An 11,772-nucleotide genomic window follows, 5' to 3' on the forward strand; every position below is an offset into this window, starting at 1 on the left:
ACATGGGTGCACATATATCACTGTGGTATGATTCTTTTAATTCTTTGGGAAAGATACCCAGCAGGGGGATAGCTGGGTCAAATGGGACCTCTAAGCCTAGTTCTTTGAGGTATCTCCATACTGATTTCCACAGTGGTTGCACCAGTCTGCACTCCCACTAGCAATGCAGAAGGGTTCCTTTCTCCCCACAGCCCCGCCAGGATTTGTTATTGGTTGATTTCTTAATTGCAGCCATTCTTTCTGGGGTGAGGTGGAATCTCAGTGTTGTTTTCATCTGCATCTCTTGAATGACAAGTGATGTTGAACATTTTTTCATATATTTATTTGCTGCTTTAACTTCTTTGTCTAAAAAATGTCTGTTCATTTCAGATGCCCATTTTTGAATTGGGTCTTTGAATTTGGGGGGTCTGATTTTTTTTTAGTTCTTCATATAAGAATATTTTTAAAGGCTTTCCTAGAAGGCACTGTATTCTATAGTAAGCAACAAGGAAGAACTAGAACCTTACAACACAACAGGGAGAAATAAAAAATTACTAAACACACATTGTTGTTGAACAATCCTATGTTGTGGAGTAGATAAAACCTGTAACCCTGGGAAATTTCTATTAATCAAACTCACTGGGAAGCAATGTAAGGCAAACAATCTAAATTAGAATAGAATAGTTCCATTATTATTATGCTGAACATGTGGTTTTTGTACAGTAAAGGGCTAACTCAGAAGGCCTGGAGCTTTAAGCTCACACCTTCAACAGGTGTTGAAGCTTTAAGCTCAGGTGTTGGAGCTTTAAGCTCAACACCCTCTTCTTCACAGGAAGAACCAGTCTTTCATTGGCTTTTGGGAAATAATCTGAGGCCTTGAATACCCTGCCTAATGAGAATGTTTTATATGTGTTAGACCTGGGGATATATTAGTGTGTCCTCTAGGGAGATGGAGATGGAGCAGCTAAGGTCAGCAGTGGGCACTGCATATACCCCTAATAAGAACCCTGGTCACAGCTGAGCATAGTGGTACATGTCTGTAATTCCAGTACTCTGGGAGGCTGAGTCAAGAGGACTGCCAAGTTTGAGCCCACCCTGGGCAACTGAGCAAGAACTTGTCTCAAAAAATAAATGGGCTGAAGATGCAGCTCAGTCTGAAGGTCCTGTGTTTAATCCCCAGTACCAGACAAACACCTGGACACAGCATTGGGTAAGTTCCCCTTGTTGACAATATATCACACATCACAACTGGGAAAATAAACATGTCACCATCCCTTTCCACTAGGATGACACACTTGTGACTGCTTTCTCCTGGGCTTTAATCTCATGTACTTTTTCCTTTCCTGATTTTAATCAGCATCTTTTCAGAAAAATAAATCACAACTGTGAGGATAGCATATTGTCTGAGTCCTGCAAGTCCAACCAAAAGTCACTGAGTCTGAGAGTGCTCTTGGGGACACTCAACACAGCTGGCATCAGAAAGGAACCTAACTCACTGAAAGATAACACTTAGAAAAAAAAATATGAGCGAGTGGAGGTTGATGAACCTTTTATACTTGGATGGCGAATGAATCACAGTTTGGTGTAAGACAGTAGCAGTACTACAATGAATTACTAGAGATAATAGTTATCAAAGAAACTGAGAAATAATAGACCCAATTCCCAAGATGTTGTCTTGCTAGATACACAGAGAAAATACTGTAAAATAATGAGAAACAGGCTAAAACTGCAATCCCTTATTTGGTGTATCTGCAGTAGCAAAAATTTAAAAAGATTTTGAGGTGAATCCTGGTGCTGCATCACAGTCAGACTTTGGCTGACCTGAGCTATGGCCCTTAGGTTCACAGCTGTTGTTAAAAGGAACAAATGCACTGGAACAACAGATAGCACACCTCTGATCAACAAAAGAGGAGACCAAGCAGCAGAAGGGAGGGCAAAACCAAGAAACTACTGAAGCCAGAGGGCACAGCATGAATGAATGGTCTCATTTTGTACACTGACGTCAGCAGCTTCCTGAAGAACCTTTACTAAAATGGATTGTGAGAGTAACTGAGGAGGAATCTGTGTTTTTGTTTTGTTTTTTGGTACTGGGGATCAAACTCAGGTCCTTGCAGTTGTGCATTAGGCAGTGAAACCACTGAGCTAAATCCCCGGCCCAAATCTGTGTTTTTGAATGCTGAAGAAGGGAGGAGTATGTTTAGTCTGATGCTGGACCCCTGGATTACCACTGAACAACTAATCTGGCTGTATACAATGCAGGTACAACACAGATTGTCTCCAAGAGGAAAGTCAGCCGGGTGACTGGATAAAACCTACCATAGGTTCATTTACCTCCAAGAAAATCAGAGTGATTCAAAAGAGAATGGGAAAAGACAAAGAAGATAGTAAAAGAATGCATCCCAGCAGTGTGTAAATCTAAATGTTTGTTAAAAGATGGGTTGAATAAAGTGGACACTGATGAAGTCAAAAGAAAGGTCTCACCAGCACCATCAGAGGTTGGGGGGACCAAAAGGACCCTGTGCTGATCCCCTAACATTGAAATGCCCTCAACAAACCAGGCATGGTGATACCTGCCTGTAAAATTAGCACTGTGGGAAACTGAAGCAGGATTGCAAGTTCAATCCCAGCCTGCGTAACCTAGCAATTTAGCATGATACTGACCCAAAAATTTTAAAAAGGGCCAGGAATATAGCTCAGTAAGGGAGCCCTGGGTTTCCAGGTGTGTTAGCACATGCCTATAATCTCAGCATTTGACAGCCTGAGGCAGGAAGATCACAGTGAGTTGGAGGCCAGCCCGAACTACATAGCGAGACCCTGTCTCAAAAAACAAAAAACAAAAAAGAGAGAGAGAGAGCAGGACAGCTAGCCTTTGGTTCAAGCCCCAGTACTAGAAACAAATAAACAAACCAAAAAAAGCCCTAAAGAAATATGTACTAGTTGCCCTACTTTGAAGTAAGTGAAAAAGGCTGAAAGATGAAGATGACAGTGAGAAATCTGAGCTCACATAATGTGTAGTTAATGGTCAGGGATGGGAAAGACTTTTTAGGATCTTGTTGACATAGAAGCCCAAAACATTATGATTCTAAAATGCATTGGTGAAGCCCTAACAGGAACTATGGTTAGATTGAGAAGACACAGAAGGGCCAGGGATGTTGCTCATTGGTGCTGCGCCTGTCTGGCAAGTACAAGGTCCTGAGTTTGACTGGGGGTGTGTGTGTGAGAGGACACAGGAATGCAATGGTCAACAGAATTAAAGTGAAAATTTGGATGAAAAATGGAATAGTTAAATGTACCTTACATGTAGCAGTTGCATCTCCTTCTCTGAGTTTATAATTAGAGAGGATATAATGTCTGACTGGGGGACACTTCTGCTATGCTTCTTCTACCTAATTCTATAAATCTAAAGGCATATAAGTTTGCCCTTGAGCAGTGTTAACAGAAAACACTATACAGGAACTTACAGAATTACTCAGGCCCATATAGGTTAATTTGAAACAGGATAGAATGCCTAATGGATATATGAGATAACACTTTAATCAATAATGTTAGAAGTTGGGCCAGGGATTTAGCTCAGTGATGCCACTCCCTGCCTCACAAGCACAAGGTCCTGAGTTCCACCACCGGTACCAAAAAAAAAAATAATAATAATGTTAGAAGTTGAAGTGCTGGTACCAACAAATTCCTTGTATAATAGCCTTGTGTAGCCTATGAAAAGGGCTAGCTCATGGAGACTAACAGATTATCAAGGCTTAAATAAAGGAGTACCATCTATAGTATGAGCAGTCCTAGATATGATTCAACAATGAAAATAGCATAACAAGCTAAAAGATACCAGTACTCAGTAACTAATCTTGCAAATACTTTTTTCTTGATCTTGATAGTGAAAGGTCAACTACAGTTTCCCTTTATATAAGAAAGTTCTCAAATTATGTTTACTGTATTGCCACAGGGTTATTCAAACTCACCAGCTTACTGTTACAATTTGGTCAGGAAAAAAATGGACTTGACATAGGTCCTGAGCATAACAATGCATTCATTTGATGATATGATAATATCAGAAACTGAAAAATAAGCCAGGCATGATGGCACTTATCTGTAATGCAAACTACTTGGCAGGCTGAAACAGGAGGATCATAAGTTCAAGTCTGTCCCAGGCAATTTAGTGACAACTCTATCTTAAAAAAAAAAGTAAAAAGGACTGGGGATGTAGATCATTGGTAGAGCTCTTGCCTAGTATGTGGGAGGCCCTGGGTTCAATCTGCAGTACCACAAAAAAAGAAAAGAAACTGAAGAACAAGATAGGACTTAATCCTTTGAGGAAGGCTCCACAGAGATGTAGATAGAGACTAGATGAGATGGCTGCTCCCATCAGATCAGAGGCTACAGATGGATGCTGATAGGAATAGATATTTACCCTAGGAAGGTTTTTGCTTACTTGGAGATTGATATAAATGGTCAAAATACCACACAATGACTCGAATAGAAGAGAATGTGCCAATTCTGATCACCATGCTACACTTCTTCAGACCAAAGGACAGTTTTATGCCTCACAGTGTCTGACAGTGTGCAAATAAAGCTCACATCAAAAGCATTTACTAAAGCCAGGAGATAGGAAGTTAGGCAGATAGGGTACAGGTCCTGAATAGTTAACCTGAAGTAAACTAAAAGTCAGAGCTTTAGTGAGTTAACATACCAAAAGGCCAGAATAATTAACTTCAGCAAACTGACTGTCAGGGTCTAATAGAACTACAAGAGACAAAGAACAGGTCCCTAAACAAAAGGGAAAATCCCTAGAGAAAGTGAAATGCAAACAAAGCAGCTTGCTTTCCAGACATCAAAGGCCTACCTGCAAGCAGGAGTATCCCTGCTTTCTGTCACATTCACCTATACAAAAAACTGTGTAAAAAGCCAACAGATATGGAACCCCTGCCTTATAAGCAGAGAGTTTTTCTTCTTTCTTTTTTTTTTTTTTTTTTTTTGGTACCGGGGATCAAACTCAGGACCTTGCGCTTGCCAGGCAGGCAGTGGCACCACTGAGCTAAATCCCTGGCCCTTCTTTCTATTAAACATACACTTGGTCATTCCCCACTGCTTGCTGAATGCTGTTTTGTCAGCTTCAAACTTCACTGCCCCAAAACAATGACCTAGATCACAGCACAGGAGGGACCTGGTTACATTACCATGCTGATGATCATCCTCAAAGTAGGGGGTTGATGGAGAATGGGTACAGGAGAGTGATACACCTGCTGACTGAAGAGCTGCCTTACATGCCTTAATTGTGTGCTCACACTGAAGATGAGGGAAACCAAGGCAGAGTTCCTGCTAGAGAGATTCCTTCACTTCCCTTGAGGACAAAGGAAGAGGCTCTGGGGGAGAATGTGATACAGATGGACAAATCTTCCCCACATCACCTCAAATTTTCTCTTCCCCACCTGACACAGTGGACCTGGAACCAGAAGTACAACTCCAAGTGACAGAGGCAGAGACGATCCCAAAATAAGAAACTGTAACTTTACCTTTAAACCTATATGTCAGAATTCCCAAGGTCTTAAAGGGATGGACTGTCTTTGCAGACTATCTGGTAAAATAGAATGACAGTGAATACAAGTATATTGCCTAGTGGTCGAGGTAGCCCTTACTTCTATACCTAAGTAACCTTACCTTGTAAAATGAGAATGGAATGATGAGTCAGCTCTTGTAGACTCATTCTGATGCCATCAATTTGGCTGAAGCTAATTTCTAAAGATGGAAAAGTCTAGGTAAAAACCAATGTCAAACAGAAAGAAGGAGCTACAGCACCTGACAGTAAAGGAATGAATAAATATGTGGGTTATACATGTGGGAAATCCAATGTTACACTGGTGCCTTGAGAGAGGCTCAGAAAAAGAGAATCAAATTATCTCTAAGCACAATTACCCAGATGCCCAAAAGGATGAAGTCATATGTTTGCTGAGACCATCTCTAATTTTGGAAGCTGACACAGTCAAATGGAAGTCTACAAACCTGCAGGATAAAAGAATTAAAAAAAAAAACCCTGCAGGATATCATTCTGGGATACATTCTCATTGTGCAATCGATAAACAGGACCAACTGAAAATGACTGTGTTGAACTCTAACAACTGGTCAGGATCTTTGGACTCTTATTTTTCAGGTTATAATCTACTTAATAGTAGCATATGCTTTGGGAAGGAATTTGAGGGAATTACTGTCTACTGGGCAATCAGGGCAGGTGGCATACACCAATGGACTGATTTACTTAGTAACTACAAACCTGGATGGCCAGATGCACAAAAAGATCTCTGGTTATAATAGACAAAATAAAACCGAAGCAAGTCCAACATGCCACAGTATGCTGTGCACAAACATATTTTTAAATTTTGTACATGGAAGGCAATTAAACAGAAGAGAAAAAGAAAATGAGTTTCTGATTGAAATAAAAGTAGTAGACATCCCGTAACAGGGATCCAGTTCCCCTAAGAGGAAATAATCATATACCCCTTCTATAGTAAAAAACTTGTCAAAGGATTTATAGTCAATATATGAAGTAAATGATTTGCAGATTAAAAACTCCTATAATTCTGCTGGACAAGCACAAGGACCCAAGTTCAATCTCTGGTACCAAAACAAAAACAAAAACAAAACTCCTATAATCACTTGAGTACCTATCTCTTTTCTTATTTTCAAATATCTACCACAATTTTATACTTTCATTTTTCCTGATCCATAGAAAACTTAATACACAAAATAATAATAGCTTATATAAATTGAGTGTACTTTATGTGCCAACTTTTTCAAAAGGTCTTACATCAGTTTGGTCATTATAGCAAACCTATAGGTGAGTGCCATTAATCCATCTGTTTTATGGAAAAGGAAATTGAGAGAAGTTAAGTAAATTTCTCAAGTACACACAGACATTGAGAGTCCCACATGGCCTACATGATGCTTGAATCAAAAAAAAAAGAGGCATATTACCTTTCGTAATCCAAGCAAATTTGTGAAATAAAAAATCATGTTGGTAAATCTCAGATGGGACTTAGTTACTATTATTGTTTGATCTGAAATGTTCCTCAAAAGCCTCATGTGTTTGGAAGGTGACTGGATCATGGGGACACTATAACTGACTTGGTGTTAGGAGGTGAGTCCTGGTAGGAGGTGCTCATGGAGAATGTGACCTGGAAGGTTATATTTCCTTCCTCAGATCCTGCCTTCTCTCTCTCCTCCCTGGCCACCATGATGTAAGCAGCTTTCCTCCTCATACTATGCCATTTCTGCCTTGAAGATAGCCTACGACCACAAATTGTGACCATGAATCAAAATAAACCTCCCCTCCTGAAAGTTGCAGGTGTCCAGTATTTTGTCCCACCAATGAGGCCAAGTGACTAAGACAGATGTTGGTACCAAAAGTGGGGCCACAGCCAAGAATATACCTGGCCATGTGGTTCAAAAGCCTTTGGAACTGGTTTGTGGGAAGAGTTTGGAAAGATCTGGAGATGCCAGACAGAGAAGCTCTAACATGCTGTAAGCTAAACTTGATGAGAGAATCTGATTAGAATTCAGAAGACTAGAATGCTAATAGAAATGCTGACAGTAATGATCAGGCTCAGGAGGTTTCAGTTGGGAATACTGGCATTGGCATTTGTATTTGAGACCATGTAGTATGCTCTGGCACAATTTGTCTGCATTTTATTCATGTCCTGAGACTTTGCCAAAGACTGAATTTAACCACTTACCAGTTCAATTATTTAAATACAGAATGACCAAAACTTTAATATTTTTTTATTAATTTGTATAAGATAATATAATAAGAAATATAAAATGACAATTTTATCAAATTCATTCAATACAAGAATTGACTGGTTGAAATGATATCTGCCCTAGAGACACTTGGGATAGTACATAAACAAAACTTGCTGCCCAAGTGATGCTCAGGATAAACTGTTAAATGGTTAAGCATGGGAGACTAATTAATCTGACAGAAGAAATTTCGAGGCAGCTCAACATTCAGGGTATAGCATGGGTGTACTACTTACTGCTTTTAGCAAGATCCATAATGAGAATCGGGAGCAAAATCCAGAGCTGAATGAGGTGAAATTTAGCCAGAAAGGAAGAACCTGAAAACTTGGTGCCTTAGAGAGTTTGGATGCTAAGAAGGTTAGCATTAAAAGCCAAGTACAGTAATACCTTGGTTCACAAATGCTTCTGTTCAAGAACAATTCAGTTTGGAAAAAGAAGCGTTTGGCGGAAATTTGCTTCTGTACTCAAACTCTGCATTGGGTGACAAACACCATTGTGGCCATCTTACCCACATGAACGTGAATGTGGCCATCCTGGAATGATGGAACGAATTAAGTTCAGGAACTGAGGTACTATTGTACTTTACATCAGAACAATAGTAAAGATGGCTTGAGGACATCTCAGGAATCAGCAAAACTCTAAATCTGACTTAGTCACTTTCTCTGCCACTGAGATAGTTACTGTTATAAAGTAGAAAGCACATTTCAGAAAAAACAAAGTGGTTACTAGAAGTAAGAAATTTCACCTCACCTTGAACATAGTTTTTTGATCCACAGTAGCCATGCTTCCCTGCTCAAGTTGCTCCTAGAAAAATACAGAATTGGAGAAGAAAAATGGAATTAGGAGAAATTAGTTCTGTCTCTACATTAACTAAGACCTGCTGTCCATGCCCTCTGCCACTGTATAAAAATGAAAGTCAAGAGACCTACTTTCCAGAGTAATTTTCTCCACCTCCCTCCCCAAAGACCCACCACAAGGGAATTCTATTCCTGGAGACTCTCTCAAGTGTCTCTCCTTCTTCATGTGGGTTCTCCTCCAGCTCTAGAATTCTACCCAAGTGGTAGAGCACTTGCCTTGCATAGTCAAAGCCTTGGGTTCCAACCTCAATGCCACAAAAACCAAAATAAAAAATAAAATTCTAGCCGAAGGCTAGAGTGTGACTCATGGTTAATCACTATTACTTTCACTTCCCCTACCTCATACCCCATCCCATATTAATCTCTTCCCCAACCCTAACCTCATCCCATAAAACCACACCTCATTCAACACCCTCTATTCCTATAGGGACAGTAATTATGCCATGCCTAATCTATAAAGAACTCTGCACATCACCCCAAAAGTGTTATAGTATATCCCATACCTAGTTTACCCTATTATTATGATAGAATGCTTATCAAAATTAACAAATCAATTAATGAACTGATATTGATACATTTTTATTAAGCCTATACTTTTAGATTTCCGGCGGGGGGGTTGTATGGGAGGATACTAGGTATTTTATTTAATTTTTTTTTTTTTGGTACTGGGGACTGAACTTGGGACCTTGCGCTTGCAAGGCAGGTGACAGAACCACTGAGCTAAATCCCCAGCCCCCAATACTAGGTATTAAACAGAGGGCCTTTAAACTGAGCTACATTTTATTTTTTATTTTGAGACAGTCTAAGTCACTACATTGCTCAGACAAAACTTTAACTTGTGATCCTCCTGCCTCAGCCTCCCAAGTGCTAGGATTACAGCGTAGTGTGAAGACCCTCAGTTCGATCCCCTATACCATGAATGAATAAATGAATGAATGAAGTGACTGACACAGCCAAAAGCCAGAGAATCAGGAGTCACAAGAAGTTGGAGAAGCAGCATGGAGTAGATTCTCCCTTTGCACCTCCAGAGGCATTACAATCCTGCTAACACCTTCGTTTGGCCCAGTGAAATAGAATTTATACTTTTCCTATGGTCTAGAAAGAATAAGTTGCCATTGTCTTAAATCACCAAGTTGTGGTAGTTTTTTAACTGCAGTCATTGGAAATTAATGCACCAAATAAAAGGCAAACATTATCAAATTGGATTTTTTAAAATTACGTGTACAGAAAGGTACAGTAGGATAAAAGTAAAAGTACAGGAAAAAAAACCCTAACAGTAATCAAAAGACTGTTTCATGGGGCCAGACTTGGTGACAGATGCCTGGAATCCCAGCACTCAGGAAGATTACATGAATTCAAAACTAGCCTGGTTACATGTGGACTACACAGTGAGACCGTCTCAAAAAAAAAAAAAAAAGAAAGAAAGAAAAAGAGATTGTCTCAAAATTTATTGAGTCAAAGACTGTTGTTCATTGCAAGAACATACCCACTGAGATTTCAGCAATGTTAGGCTGAGACTGAAGGATTGTCGTAGGTTCCAGGCCAGCCTGAGCAACATAGTGAGCGCAAGGCTGGTCTGCACTACCCAGTAAGACCCTGTCTTAAAAAAACAAAGGCCGGGGATTTAGCTCAGCGGCACCGCACCTGCTTTGCAAGTGCAAGGTTCTCAGTTCGATCCCCGGAACCAAAAAAAAAAAAGTCACAATGGATATTTTCTGTAATAAACCTTGTCTGGTAAACAGAAACCCTGTTTTATACTGCTATCACATCTATTATTTAGCTTTATCTTTCCAAATATTCGAGTAAACCGACTTCAAACAAATACCATTACTTTCCCCCTGCTTCACAGTGCAAGAGAGGGAGCCGAATTCGCGAATCTGTCACCCACGTTCTGATGGTCGCGCACGCGCTCTTACTTTCACACGGGCGTGTCCTCCCTGCAGCTATTCACTTCTGCTACACCCGCCCAGCCGCAAGGCCTTCAGATGGTATCTGCGTGCATTTCCAGCCCCATCCCGGGTTCCGAATGCGTCCCCTACACTCGGCCAGCAGGCAGCCTAGCATCCAAAAAGCACAGGCCTACCTCCTGACTCCAACTGCTTAGAATAAGTAGCCAGACTCACCCCTACACAAAAGCACACATTACACCCGGACGCGTGAGCGTCCTCCGACGACAACAGAGCGCTGTCTGGGCAGGTACTCATTACGTCCGCTGGGGCGGTCATAAGATCCCGAACAACATCCTTCCAGTCAGTTCTGCCATTTTTCGGTGCTCGCAGGGCACTACATTTCCCAGAATGCACTGCATTCTAAAGAACTTCCCGCGAGACCTTCACTGACCAAGAGTGCGCTTCTAAAGAGAAGTAGGTAATCTCAGAAGAAAAGCATAAGTATGATTCGAATTCAGGGGAACCTCTTACAGAACATGAGCTAGTGTCCCCTGTAATTTCTGAGTCTTTTGTTCCGGGATCAGGCGTGTGGAAAGAGCTTTTGCACGACACATCTCTGGTGGCTGTTATCTTGGAGCACTGGACTACATTCCCGGAGGCCTTTGCAGCCGCCGCGCTCCGCACCTCGCGTCAGCAGCTTCTGGCCAGAGCAGAGGACGTGGTTGCCTCTTAAGGCTTAACATGTGTGGATTTCCAGCCCAGGCTCCCACGGTCGGAGGCCTGGGAGACGGCCAACGATTGAGGGAATGTCACCTGAAGTCCTTAGACCTACTCTGCTGGCTAATATGAGGTTTCCATATAGAATTTCAGGACTTCAGTGAAAGGCAGAGAATGGTTTTATTAGGCAGAATTAAATAAGTAGGGACTTAGAGAAAATAGAGTGCAGACTCTAAGAAGCATTGCAGTCTGGGGTTGGGGACACATATAGTGGTCTTGCAGTTGTCCTTTAGGATGGGTGATCTTAAAATGTTTTGGCAAAAACACTCTTTAAACTCTTTGAATCTGTTCATCTCAGGATCAGGCTGTTGCCCTTTACCTCATTACACACAAAGTATCTTTTATTCTGAATTACACAAAATCAAAACTCCAAACAAGTACTGCTTATGAGATCTACTGTTGTATTTTTAAATATGACTACACCATAGGTTTTTAAAATGAGTTCACTCAAATTTTTGTCAGTATATCATTTATTT

The 11,772-nt window shown here is 40.8% G+C and overlaps 2 protein-coding genes across 2 annotated transcripts in view; one reads left to right on the plus strand and one right to left on the minus strand.

The window, feature by feature from the left end:
* Positions 1 to 11,048, minus strand: part of LOC101697181 (uncharacterized) — a 35,307-nt gene extending 24,259 nt beyond the window's left edge. Inside the window, exons 1-2 of the mRNA XM_013077391.3 lie at positions 10,754 to 11,048; positions 8,524 to 8,577 (exon numbers count right to left, since the gene is read on the minus strand). Coding sequence (XP_012932845.1) covers positions 8,524 to 8,577; positions 10,754 to 10,855 — 156 coding nt within the window. The 5' untranslated portion in view covers positions 10,856 to 11,048. The remainder of the gene's footprint in view (positions 1 to 8,523; positions 8,578 to 10,753) is intronic.
* LOC147824023 (uncharacterized) overlaps positions 1 to 11,772 on the plus strand; it is an 89,427-nt gene that overhangs the window by 75,626 nt on the left and 2,029 nt on the right. The window lies entirely within an intron of this gene.

The sequence above is a fragment of the Heterocephalus glaber genome, unplaced genomic scaffold (assembly GCF_053883595.1).
Source record: "Heterocephalus glaber isolate CG9 unplaced genomic scaffold, H.glaber_assembly_v1.0 deba00001561, whole genome shotgun sequence".
NCBI classification, from domain to species: domain Eukaryota; kingdom Metazoa; phylum Chordata; class Mammalia; order Rodentia; family Bathyergidae; genus Heterocephalus; species Heterocephalus glaber.